This window comes from Oreochromis niloticus, linkage group LG18, assembly GCF_001858045.2.
Source record: "Oreochromis niloticus isolate F11D_XX linkage group LG18, O_niloticus_UMD_NMBU, whole genome shotgun sequence".
Lineage (NCBI taxonomy): Eukaryota > Metazoa > Chordata > Actinopteri > Cichliformes > Cichlidae > Oreochromis > Oreochromis niloticus.
This window is the reverse complement of record NC_031982.2, coordinates 2,180,553-2,194,197: the sequence shown is the minus strand read 5'-3', so window position 1 is coordinate 2,194,197 and position 13,645 is coordinate 2,180,553. Positions and strand designations below refer to the sequence as shown.

Sequence of the window (13,645 nt, the reverse complement as noted above, 5' to 3'; positions counted from 1 at the left end):
CCGGAGTAAAACATTGCTGACATCACAGATTCAAAAGTAGGAAAAAAAAACAAAAAACGAGTGCATAGCAGACTGAAGCCTGAGCTTTTGGCTCACAGGAATTACTTGTACAAACTTTAACCATGTTCATTGTGAGCAGTTATCATTGAGACAGAATATTTATGACTGCAAAAAAAAAAGATAAAGTGCAGTGAGCTGCCATTACTGACTATTTATGGTACGCTTTGCCAGAAGCAGCACAGTATAGAACAACTGTTGAACAATGCTGAGATCATTTCTTCTCTCCGGTAGCAAAATCAGATGAAAACAGTCAGAGGGCTCCTGCTTCCAATGAGCGGCTCTACTGGCCAGCAGCCTCAGCTCTGACAGCTCGTCTGCGCCGGCTCATCACCGCTTATCAGCGCTCCAACCGGAGAGAGCAGCTTCGCCAGGAGGCACTCAACCGACCTGATGGCCGGCGACGAAGACGCAGGGAGTTCCTGCCTTCCGTTGGTATGGTTACTGAAACGGGAGGAGCAGCAACTTACATCCAAGATGGCGCAGGGATGTTCATGGCAGAAGGAAGCCCATATTTGGCTAAAGGAAGTGCTTATTTTGCCAAAGGTGGACAGTTTATGCCAGAGGCATCTCCAGTGTTGAACGCCAGCTCCCTGGTGTCTGAGGGAGCCATGTACTACAAGGAAAGAAGACAGAGGTAGCGTTTCATTTAGTAGCAAGTTATTATTTATTGAATGCTTCTATGTTTAGACAGTGACTTCCTAACAACAGCCCCCAGTAATGTTCTTTACCTTTCTTTTTCAGATGGACACGTCGTGAAGAGGCCGACTTCTATCGCGTGGTGTCAACCTTTGGAGTCGTTTTTGATACCAAACGTCAGAAATTTGATTGGACGCAGTTCAGAGCCTTTGCTCGACTGGACAAGAAAACAGACGAGAGTTTGGAGAAGTATTACTATTCATTCATCGCCATGTGTAAACGGGTCTGCAGAATGCAAGTCAAGACTGAAACAGGTAAGGTGGACTTGCTGCATGTTTCTTGAGATTGTTTAAACTTGAGTGATGTTTATTTTCCTCATTCTTGTTTGCCTTATTTGTCGTCAGAACTTCCAGACCCTACTCTGATCATTGACCCCATAACAGAGGAGCGTGCCTCTCGGACCCTCTACCGCATCGAGCTTCTCCGCCGCATTCGAGAGCAGGTCCTCCCTCATCCTCTGCTTTCTGAACGCCTCAAGCTCTGTCAGCCTTCCCCAGACCTTCCAGAGTGGTGGGAGTGTGGCCGGCACGACCAGGACCTCCTCCTGGGTGCCTCGAAGCATGGTGTGAGCCGCACAGATTATCACATCTTGAACGACCCTACCTTGGCCTTCCTGGAGGCCCACCAACGCTTTACCAGCCAGCGAGGAGCCAGCGTTAGCATAGGAGCCTCATTAGAGATCACCAAAGCTGGGATGGGAGGGACAGAAAGTACCTCTGCTCCACTCCTAACCCCTGCGGAACTGGCAAGTGCCACAGCTGCTGCCAAAATTGCTGTCAATGCAACAAAAGAGGAGGAGGTGGAAGAGAAGGCTGTAAAGATGGAGGACGAGAAAGCAGAAATGGTGGTGGAAATGGAGGAAGGAGATGCAAACAACATTCCGTGTGCTAAAACTGAAACTCCCAATGAACAGAAGGAACACGAGGAAGAGATCAGAGAAGATAAAGATGAGACCGCTGCATCACAAAGTAAGGAGATCAAGAAAGAAGAGGAGGTCCAGCCAAAGGCAGAAAACGAAGAGCAAGAAGTGCACAAAGAAGAGCAAAGTGGTGAAGACCTGACGAAGCTGACCAATGACCAGGACAAAGACCTGACAGAAGAGAAAAATGGCACACTTGGTGACCAGAAGGACACACCCGCTGAACTCCAACACTCCTCTCCTAAAGCACAACCAGCTCGAAAGACTGCAGAGGAGAAAGATGGAGAAGACAAGGAGAACCCAGAGTCTCCTAAATCTCCAAAGTCCGCTGACACAGAGAAAAGCCCTGAGGAGGAAGAGGAGGAGAGGCTAGATGAAGATGACAAATCAGAGAAGTCTTCTCAGGCTGAAGGTATGAATGAAGGCCGAGTTAGTGATCTGAGCAGGGATAATAGTTGTGCAACGGATCACAGTTGATCCGTAATCCGAACTGATCCCACTCCATGGTTCGGGACGCACGTGATCCGAAGATTCGAAGAAGAAGGGAAAAGAATTATGTCTATGGTGCGCGTAGTCAGTCTGTCCAGTGATAGTTATAGGGGAGGAGCAGAGGAGTTTGCGGCATTTAAGCAGCCCTTTGCTCCCAATCCGATCGAGCTAAAGCTAATACAAAAGCTACTGGGGTGTTTAGCTGCAGGCGGGAGGCCGTACTCCCTTGTGCAAAACAAGGGGTTTAAACTATGATGAACGTGCTATGATATCCCGTTGCGCGTCCACTTCAGTGACAAGATCATACCCAGGCATGAATGAGCAGGAAAAGTTTAAAGTTATGGCTGAACTGTCCCAGGCATCTTCTGTTGCCCAACTACAAATGGGTAGACCTCCAGGTCAACGGAAAGCTACGTGAACGTGACCGCTCATTATATCACAGCGGAGTGGTAGATACAAAGCCCTGTACTGTCCTAAACTGCACCTTAATTTGTTTTTATACTACATATATATATATACACACACACACACACACACACACACACACACACACACACACACACACACACACACACAGAGAGAGAGAGAGAGACTTGAATGTTTTTAATAGGCAAAAAATACTTAAATAAGTTAATAAGTAAATGTTCAAATTTTGTCTTTTTTTCCTTTTTTTGCTGATCCGAAAATTGATCCGATCCGTGACTTAAAACCGTGATCCGATCCGAACCGTGAGATTTTTGATCCGTTGCACCACTAAGGGATAATGTTGAACCATTAGTTCTTCGCCTCATCTCTCTGATAAAACAAATCTAACTGTAGCTTGCACAAATTTCTCTCCTTTCACTTTTGTGTGTTATGACCCTTTTGCTATTGACTTTATTTGCCCTGGTTGTCAGCCACTGTTATTGCTGGGCCTACACTCGGTCACAGGCTCATTAAAACCCTGACGAGTCATGAGGGGAAACACCAGAAATAGGCCCGAGTTCCAGGGGCAAGAGGAAAAAATGAGTTTAGCTCCCTCGATAACAATTCAGAATCTCTTTTTAATTAAGGCTTGTAGCATGACTTTCCTTCTCTCGACACAGTGAGTGCTGCGTCAGAGCAGAAGAACTTTGACGAGGAGAGCATCGCATCTCTGAGCACCTCGGCCCGGGATGAAACCAGAGACGGCTTCTGCCCCGACGACCTGCCAGAAACCTCTGCATTGCAGGCTTTACAGGACCGAGCCTTTGGCTTCTCATTCTGGCCTAAGGTGAGTCTCAAATACTAGCCAACGGATGCAAACAACGGAGGCTGGAATTACATTACAATATAGTAATTTCTCACACGTTAAAGTGAACCGATTATCGGGCTACAGCAGCTTTTCCTGATTCACATTTTACGATTCAGTTTAACTTTCTGCTCCAAGTTTTTAAAGCAGACCCTTTTCTGATTGGCCACCCCTTGGCATATTAGGCAATATCTATACCCATAATATCACATACCCAGTCTCCTTAATTTCAGGAATTTAGATTCCAAAGCAGTAATTCTGTCAGTACATGAGTCACATCATGCACACAACACAGTAGCTCTGCTTTTGTTCTTTGCTTGGCTTGGTTGCTCCTATGGAGTCACACTACTTAAACTCAACCCTTTGTATAAACATTCCAAGTCTGAACTGTCAAGATTTGTCAGTTTAATCATGAGACAATTTTTTTTAATGTGCTCCCTCTTTTTTTCTATTTACATATATATTACCTTTTTTTTTTTTTTCTCATCATTAATCTTCCCATAATAAACTGAACTGTCCTCCAACTGAAACTGGACCTTTTAAAAACCTGCAACTTACAGTTTGAGGAATTCTTTCTGCTATGTGCTGATTTTGTACTGAGTTTTTAGGCCAAGAAATAATCAGAATCAGCCCTACATTAACTGCTTACCAGAAGGAGGATTATGCCTTTTGATCTACTGCAAGGCTTTTAATATGAAACATCTGTGCAGGAAGTGTTTACTTGACAGTAGCTCAGCAGTAATTGTAAAAACAGCGAGTGATTGGAAAGAATTACAGAAGAGAGAGAGATTGATAGATTGATTTTTTTTTTTTTCCCTCAAAATGTGCTGAAATATACTTTAGAAAACTGAAACGTAGTCTGATTCTCAAGCAAAACTGTGGTTCTGAGAGATTTACAGTACGCAGGAAACAAAGCTGACAAAGGAACTGACAGAATGATCCATCACCTCACTCGGTTCTCTCTTCCACTCAGGATCGAGTGATGATCAACAGGATGGATAACATCTGCGAGGCCGTCCTGAAGGGCAAGTGGCCTGTCAACAGACGCCACGTATTCGACTTCCCTGGCAACCTCCTGCCAGGACACAGCTCCTCAGCAACAACACCGGCTGCAGCCATGGCGACCGAGAGCCCACTCCAGAGGCGGAGCCTGGCTGAGCTGACAATGGCCGGCATCCATACGCCATTCAGTGGGAGTGAAGATAAAACACTATCACCTCAGGTTCATGTGAGTGTTTGCACACATGTACACTAAACAAGTTCAACAAATGACGTTACCCATTAATAGTATTCTCAGTTTACCATCATCATGTTTTTGGAAATGACGATACTGTGCCAAGCTCATATGTGAAATGCAGTTTTGGGACAGAAAGAGGACTGAGTGCTGACCTATTATTGCAGGAGGAGACTCTGAGCCTGACGGTGCCTCGACAGAGAAGGAGGAGGAGGAAAAAGATTGAGATTGAGGCAGAGAGGGCAGCCAAGAGACGTAACCTGATGGAAATGGTGGCACAGCTGAGAGAGAGCCACGCTGCTGCCGAGTCTCAGAGCCAGGCTATAGACCTCACCAAGGTGCTCACTAACACGTTCAGTCTAGTTACTAGCTCCTAACGATTGAGTCTTACTATTTTTAAACTAAATCACTTCAGTTTTGGCAGGCTACACAGTTGAGCTCAGTCAGCAGTCTTAGCACATCAGCTTGTCTCAGTTCCAGCCTACATCAGCTGATGAACTCAGCAGCATTTCCTCTAATGTGTATGATGTTACACGCCTGCTGTATTTGGCCTTGTTAGCTTTTGTGTGCTACTACAGAGCGATAAAAATTACTTCAGAAGGAATGCCAGTCCTATTTTAACTGAAGTGGTCCTGACAGAATAAAAAATTGTGTATTAATGTTTTTTTGTTTTTTTTAAAAAGTGTAAAAGTTGATGAATTACAACTGATCTGATCTTCAGGGTATACCCCATCACCACAAGGCCTCTCCCTCACTGACCAGCTTCTCCAGTGCCCTGGTGACAAACTCCTCCCTCAAGGCGCAGATGGATTTGCTTCAGCAAGGCCCGGCGACTGGACACCGAGCCAACGGTTCGCTGGAGGCTGACCTGCCTGTCATTAGGAGGCGGCGTGGCCGCAGGAAAAATGTGGAGGGTTTGGAGCTGCTGTTCATGGGGAACAGACGAACAGAAGGGGTATGTAGGAGGGCAAATGTGGTCATTTGTGTCATGCACACAGATTGTCAAGGTAATCTTTCCCTCTGCATCATCTTTTCAGGATCATGCCGACGGGGCAAAGGTCTCAGGTGTGGAGGGGCTTCAGGATGCTTCACGTGTCCACAAACCCCGCAATGTCTCTGAGCAGAGCCCCAGTGCCAGATCTCTTGCCTCAGGCAATCTGGAGGAAGAAGAGACGGCGGTTTCCAACAAAGAGCTCGGCGAATGGCTGAGGCAGCACCCAACATACACCATGGATATGCCTGGTTTCACACCAGTAAGTCCTCCTGTTTTTTTTTCTGCATTTTTATTTGATAATTACTGTGGATTGTTAAAGCTCAAGCGAGATTATCACTTGATGAATGTTGTGCTGTGACTTGTGGATGAGTTTCTTAAATGTGCCCTGTGTGGGTTTTTTGTGCTACAGAAGAATGAGGACTTGCTGCTGTCTCAGTTCTCTAAGCCTAAGCAGAAGCGCCATCGTTGTCGAAACCCCAACAAGATAGACATCAACACACTGACGGGGGATGAGAGAGTGCCTGTGGTCAACAGAAGAAATGGACGCAAGGTAAGCTAACACTGCCGCACTATGACTGCCTCTCCAAGATAGTCTTTGTTTCAGAAAAATGACATTTTCAACACCAAACTCACTTCATTTTCCTGTTTTCTAGATGGGTGGAGCCATGGCTCCTCCAATGAAAGAGCTTCCCAGGTGGTTGCTGGAGAACCCAGAGTTTTCGATTGCTCCTGATTGGACAGATATCGTCAAACAGTCGGTGAGTAACGAAGGCGCAACCTATGCTTGGTGATAATGTAGTTAACTGAAGTTTTTACTTAAGAAAATCCTTGTCTACACAGGGTTTCCTCCCTGAAGCGATGTTTGACCGCCTTCTGACTGGCCCTGTAGTCAGAGAGGAGGGCGTCCGCCGTCGGGGGCGTCGCCCCAAATCTGAGATCGCCAAGGCAGCTGCTGCTGCACAGGCGGCTGCTGCAGCTCAGGCTGCACAGGCTTCACTGGCCACGGCTGCTTCATCAGCAGGTACGAACCAACCAACCGTCTGGCATGTGGATCAGGCAGTAGTGTGTCTCAGTACAACTCGATTTGAACCCTCACTCACTCTGTGTGTGTGTCTGTGTGTGTCTGTGTGTCTGTGTCTGCAGGAGGCATCAACCCTTTGCTGTTGAACAGTCTGTTTGGAGGGATGGACCTGTCTTCTCTCCAGAGCCTTCAGTCTCTCCAGTTAGCTGCAGGTCTGATGGCCTTCCCTCCTCCCACAGATCCCAAACAGGCCGCTGCCAATGCCGCCGCCGCCTCCATGCTGCCTCTCATGCTGCCCGGCATGGGAGGCCTTCCCAACATGGCCACCGCCCTACCCAACATGTTCAGCCTCAGTGGGCTCTTTGGTGGTAACCTGGCAACAGCCACAGCCGCCGCCCCAGCTGCACCCAACTCCACAGTCACCACCACAGCAGGCAAAACGAACGGAACAGCCGAAGGAGAGGGAGGAGACGGTGGCGAAACAGCAACCACAAAGAGGAAGAGGGAGGGAGAGGAGAAAGACGAAGCAGAAAACTGCAATGAGGCGGGAGAGGACGAGGAGGCAGCTGAGGGAAACGAGGAAGGAGTGAAGAAGGCAAAGAGGAAGAAGATGGAGAAAGAGGGGGAGGATGGGGCAGAGAAAACTGAGGCATCCCTCAGCGAAGACGCCGTGGCGCCTCAGATCCCACCTGCCGATTCGTCAGCAGAGGCAACCATCAACGGTGACGCTGCCACCCTGCTGGCTGCGGCTGGCATGTCTGCTAACACCCTGGCGTTCAACCCCTTTCTTCTCTCCACCATGGCCCCTGGTCTCCTCTACCCGTCTATGTTCCTACCTCCAGGCCTTGGAGGGCTCAGCCTACCGGGCTTCCCCACCGCCTCCAACCTTGCTGAACTACAGAGTGCAATGGCTGGAGCGCTGGGGGGCAGTGCTGGGACTCCAAATGCCCTAAGAGACCAAGAGAAGGAGGACAAGAAGGCAGATCTGAAAGCAGCAGGAGAGGAGGAGGAAGAGGGAGAGGATGAAGAGGGAGGAGGAGAGAGTGACTTAGCTGAGGAGAAGGAGGGGGAGATGAGAAGTGAGGCTGATTATTCAGCTTTAGAGGATGGAGGGATGGGCGAGGAGGAGGAGGAGGAAGCGGCGGCGGCAGAGGAAGCAGCAGCATCTTCACAGAAGGACAAGAGTGACTGAACTAAAATACAAAACTGACTGGCCTTGGACATTTCTTCACCTCCTCCACCCACCACGTTTACACGCCTCCACCAGAAATATCCAAACTATTATAAATTCTTTTTTTTCCTTTGCATTGTTGTTGATGATTTTCTTTCACTTTGTTGTTGTTTTTTGGCCAGTTATATTTCCTATGCGTCAGAGAGAACGAGGTTTGTGCGTGTTAAGTTAAATCTTTCTGATCAATAGTGTAGTCAGGGAAAATCCTCACAGCCGCTCGCCGAGTGCTCGGCTGCTCTTCAAAGACTGTTTCTTTCTGTCTGGTTGGCCTGTGTGCACACACTGTGAACGGTGCACCCACGCTTCCCTCCCGCAATCCCTCAAACAAGACTTCACAAGGGTTCCGGTAGTACTACTACTATTATTATTATTATTGTTATTATTATCATTATTATTATTAGTATTATTATTATTATTATTATTGCTGCTTTCAGCTCTCAAATGTTTTTTTCTTTGCCTTCTCCTTTTTTCCTTTTTTTTTCGTCTGGACTGTTTTGTTGTTGTCGGCAGCATCTCATCAAAACGAGAAGCATCCGCTGCCAACACTTTTTCCAGCGTTGAAGGGGTGTACTGCGAAGTTGGAGGAGCCTAAAGCCAGAAACTACACTGTTTTAGGAAGTCTGACACAATATATTCACTCAGTGAGATTCTTTGAATTATTTTGCATTGGTGTCAAAACCTTAATGCAGACTTTATCATCATGTTTAAATTGATTGGTTTGAGGTTTATCATCTCTAATGTGTAGCCATCACCTGAGCGGTAGAATAACTACTTAACTTAAATGACTGTACATTAAGATGGATCACATTTTTGATCACTCACACAGCCTTAAGCAGAAAGGGTCATGGAAGAGTTGAACCGTCTAATTCAGGGTTTGAGGTTGCTTTGCAGTGCACCCCCGTGAGCTTGAAAGAAAAGGAAAACAGCATTACAGCTAACCCGACTGTCTGTCTGACAAAGCTGCTGCAAAAGGAATTGTGGGTAATGGAGTCGAGCTGTTCTTACTCAGAACAGATTTTAAGTTCTCACATATCAGACCAGGTAGATGAGGAGGAGGAAACAAAACCAGACTGGCCTAAAGGAAGAAGAAGGAAAAAAGAAAAAATCTCAGTCTCACACACTGACTTCCACAACACACACATCCAACACGTACTTGATCATTAGCTGCACACGCTCTTTCAGGTGTCCACCACTACACACTCACTCACACACACACACACTAACCTCTTTCTCTGTCATGTGACTGTTTCTGGGAGGACTGTTTCTCTTTGAGTGTGTGTGCTTGTGTGCACGCTGAACCAATACTGTTAAAACCCAGTCCCACACTGAATATCAGTCTCCGGTCTTTCCATTGCCACATCTTAAAACCTTCTTCCCGCTTCAAGGCGCCTGGTTTTGGCTCGGGGGGTGGCGAGCGGGCTGGGTCTGACACCAATCAGGTTTTTTCTGATTGGTCCACTTCGTGCTGCTGAAACCAGGCGTCCTCATTTGGGAGGCTTCTGTAAATGGATTTTGGAGAGGTGGTCTACAACGGGATGCGATGCTTCAGGTTTATTCTTTAAAGGGGGGCAGCACGTTATAAATGCTTTGTTTTTGTTCTCTTCACCTCCTCCCGGTAGTTCCAGACCAAGTGCTGCTCCCTGGCGACCTTCACTTTAAAGACTGTTGCTTTAGTCACACACTGACACCAGGCCTGGCCAACGCAGGACTGAGACACATTTTCAGCAGAGTTGGAAAATTGCATTTTCTGTATGAAGTTCAACTCTTCTCACTGAGTATGTTTGAAATACTTGAAAAAGCGCGAGCGGTGCTTGATTTTCCGTTCCCCCCCGAGGCCAGTTCAAGTGTCTGATATGAATCAAGTGCTGCGAGTGGTTCAAATATTTGAGAGTACATTCAAAGACACACACACTGGCCAGGTCTTGTTTTTTTTTGTTTTTTGTTTTTTTTTTAATATTTGCTCTCACAGCCAACCCAGCAGATGCAGAGAGAGGGAAGTGGGTTAGAGGTGAGGGGAACACCTTCCCCATCAAAGATCCCCGTTCTCCTCTCCAACGCTGAGACAGCAATAACCAAGGCAGCTTTTGAATGTTCCAGCATCACTCTCCCAACACACACACACACACACACACACACACACACACACACACACACACACACACTATAAATAACCACAAGTGTCGTAAGAATAGAAAAACAAAACTAAAACTGTAAATGATGACAAATAAGTACTGCAATCAATTTTGTCTCACGCTGTTCCTGTTGATGCACTGGTGTTAAAGAGTTAAAATAATCAGGTACCTTTATTACTTAGCTACTTTTCTTGAAAAAAAGGACTTTTTGTTACTTTTAGCCAGCAAGCTGAAGAGCATTACCTCAATTCTTATCTAGCCTTGAAGTTTACAGACATACCATGTAAATGTTTTTTCCTCTTTTTTTGGTGTGTGTCTTTTTGTTTTTTGTTTTTATTTCTTTTGTTTTGTTTTTTGAGACATCATGTATGATGAATTGTAGCTATGATGCTTTTAATAAAAGTGAATCATGATATTCGCCTAGGAAACCAATCCTCAGCGTGTGTCTCATCATTTGCCTCGCTGCACTTGAATAAATGTTCAGTGTTTTTGTTTTTTATAAGAGCTTGTGTGAAGAAACTAATCTCTGGGAGTCATTACAGGAAGTTGTTTGTTTTTCCTTAACAAATGTTAAATGCTATTGTATTGACCTTTGAGTAAAATTAAAGTTGGTACCAAATAAGGGCCCAACTTATAAAAAGTTAGACATGATGTTTTTATTTTTTGAGAACTTAAATGAAAGCTGAAGGGACCAAAATATAAGATTAAAGTTTGGGTTGTTTTTTGTTTGTTTTTTTTAAATGGGACTCTTGTGAACACAGCACCAGACTGAGGACCTGTCCAGGATGTGCCTGGCCCCGACAGCTGGTGTAGTCCAGTGACCACGAATTAGTTAAATGTAAGAAGATGGACGTGAAAGCCACTATAGTAGACTCACAGAAAATTAGCCCTTTAAGTCTTGATTTCTAGCATATAAAGTTGAATCTAAAGTAGAATTCCCTTTGCAAAACTGATTGATGCTACTGAGATCATCATCCCTCCAGCTGCAGACTTTGACCTGTTTTGTCAAACTAAGGCCCGGTGAGCAATTCTCTCATTTTGATCTCATCTCACCATAATTTTATCATCTGCTCAACTCTAACCGTTGCAGCTGATGCTAATTCTCTGACCAGCAGGCTGCTTAGATATTAGATAAAATATACCTACAGTACCATGAGTGTGAATACAGTTTGTACAGTGTGTCACTAAAGCCTTAAAAACCTCTTAGTTGCCCCTAGAGGATCCAGTGGTAATTACACACAAGTGGAACAGGTCAGAGAGGTCAGACCTTTGGTTGGATGATGGGATCATACAGGAGTGTGAGTGCAGAGTGTGACACCATAAATGAGGAAAATACTAAAAGTTGAATTAACATTTCAGGTCAAGTGGAGGTGAAATAAAGGAACAGGAAACTGCCAAACTCTAGCTGTGTGTCTGGGTGTGTGTACCATTCCGGCCAGGCATCAAAAATGGCCTCTCTCCCACTGGAGCTGCTGACAAAACACAAACTGACAGCAAGACCCAACTGTCTTCCTCTGTGCATGCGTGCGTGTGTGTGTGTCTGTTTTTCAGTTAATGGAAAATAACATGTAATGTTATGGCTGTTCTTTTTCATGCCGTGAAATTAGGCATTTATAACTACACTGCATTTCAGTTCTTTCTTATGGTGATAGCATGCCTAAAGCACAATGTGTTTAATGAAGTCAAATAAATGCTAATAAGGTTAAAAGCTATCCAACCATCAGTTGCAGGTCTGCTTTAACCCTTTTCAACAAAATATCCTACTAAATTCAACTCATATAAATGTTCCAGAGTTTTTTGACAAAAGTAAAACTACTTATTAGTGGTACTGTACTATCCAGAGAGGGTAAACCATATGTTTTTGCTATCACCTAAATACAGAGATGAGAGGAGAAATGGTGTCTGTCTCCTGAATCCAAACTGCAGAAGAGGAGCCTGAAAGCTGAAGGCTCTGCCTCCCATCAACTACAGCTGCCTGTGTTGACACACCCGTTGATGAAAGCATCTTTAATTGAAAGCCTTAAAAAATCTAATTGGATTAGTTATTTAAAAAAAAAACACACACAGCCAGTCATGAAAGCTAAACAATCCACAGCAGTCCAAACTGTTCATTGTATGCTGTAAATATGCTATTTAATGCTGTTAAACTGGAGATTTTGACATGAGGGTCTGTGGGGATTGAACGGCTTTTGGAGCAGCCATGAGTAGAAACTACAGCTTTTTCACTTTTCAGCCGCTTGATGAAAATTTTAGCGACAATATAATTTTTGATGCGACCTTTACAGTAAACATCAGTACTTCCATACCAATATCTCAGAGTTAATACTGACATAATCAAAATCACTCATGCACTTCTTTAAAAAGTTGTCCAGACTAGATTGAATGAAAGTCAACAGGATATCATCACATTTTTAGTTATGCAAACATAAACGAGGATGTGTTTACTCTAGCAGAGGGCAGAGAGAGGTGTGTGTGTCTCTCACTCGCTCTCTCTCTCTCTCTCTCTGTGTGACAGACGTCTGGCTTAATCGCCTTGCAGGAGGAAGTGGGACGTGAAATCCACCAGCCGTCCCATGCCCCCTGCCCCTCTCACACACACACTGAATCACCAAGTCAGCATGCAGTCTTGTCTTCTTTCCTCATTTCTCCTTCCAGGAAATCGGGGGGAAGTGTTTTCTTTTCTGTCCACTTACTGAAGGTCACTGTTAAAATATGAAAATTATCAAGCAGGGTTTTAAGATAAAAATAAATGCATGCATCCATTTTGATGCATGTGGCATGTACTCTACTGTATGCATAAACCACATTTCAAGCTTTGATGAAATAACTTTACTTGCTGTTCTGCCTTGAATTCAGTGCCCCCTACTGGGCCTTGTAAATTGTTGTTAATGTGACATGCACTTTGACCCAGAACAGGAAGTCAGCCATGTTAGTTGGGGTAAGCAGGTTCACATGTGCTGAAGTGTTCCTGTAGTTATCCGCTGCAATCCTCTTTCTTGTTTATGCCTTCGAAAGCATCGTCTGTAAGTACTTGTTGACTTAAGAGTATAGAGTCATATTTTAGTAACATTTTGGTAGTTTTGTGTTCTAAAGCCTAACTTTGTGTATAATTATATTGCTAAGCTAATCTCATGTCATGTATACATAGGAGGACCTATTACATGGATATTTCTTTGTCTTTTGTTGCTAGCCTTGACTTGCTGTAGAGTACATAAGGGAATTTGTAATATCAGTGTGTTAATCACCTTACTGTTGTATTCTTGTTTTGTTTTAGTTTCACTCTGATTCAATGGTGTATGGCGGTGCAATGTAAAATAAAGCACCTGGAGCTTGGACGCTATATCCTGACTCCCGTATTCTTTTGAATGGAGTTTGGCTGGCTGCTGAATTGTGTACCTACGCACGCATGCACACACGCAAGGAGAGCAGTACACTTGCTGCTTTCTGACTCTGCTTCTTTACATTATCAATAAGCACAACTGAGGAAATCCCCACTTTAAGCAGTGATTTCAGAGGGATCTTCAGCCAGAAGCAGCTCTGCTGTCATCGTGGCTCTGTCTCAATTTATATCACTTGTCATTGTCTTGCCAGGTTCTGCT

At 44.9% G+C, this 13,645-nt stretch overlaps 1 protein-coding gene across 1 annotated transcript in view; it reads left to right on the top strand.

Annotated features, from left to right (window-relative positions):
- The window catches only part of chd7 (chromodomain helicase DNA binding protein 7), a 55,166-nt gene extending 44,688 nt beyond the window's left edge, over nt 1–10,478 (top strand). The window contains exons 30-41 of the mRNA XM_019347382.1: nt 292–694; nt 802–1,010; nt 1,101–2,087; nt 3,250–3,416; nt 4,408–4,662; nt 4,836–5,006; nt 5,390–5,623; nt 5,706–5,921; nt 6,072–6,212; nt 6,316–6,420; nt 6,503–6,683; nt 6,806–10,478. Of these exons, the coding sequence (XP_019202927.1) occupies nt 292–694; nt 802–1,010; nt 1,101–2,087; nt 3,250–3,416; nt 4,408–4,662; nt 4,836–5,006; nt 5,390–5,623; nt 5,706–5,921; nt 6,072–6,212; nt 6,316–6,420; nt 6,503–6,683; nt 6,806–7,875 (4,139 nt within the window). The 3' untranslated portion in view covers nt 7,876–10,478. The remainder of the gene's footprint in view (nt 1–291; nt 695–801; nt 1,011–1,100; nt 2,088–3,249; nt 3,417–4,407; nt 4,663–4,835; nt 5,007–5,389; nt 5,624–5,705; nt 5,922–6,071; nt 6,213–6,315; nt 6,421–6,502; nt 6,684–6,805) is intronic.
- The last annotated feature ends 3,167 nt before the right edge of the window (nt 10,479–13,645 follow it).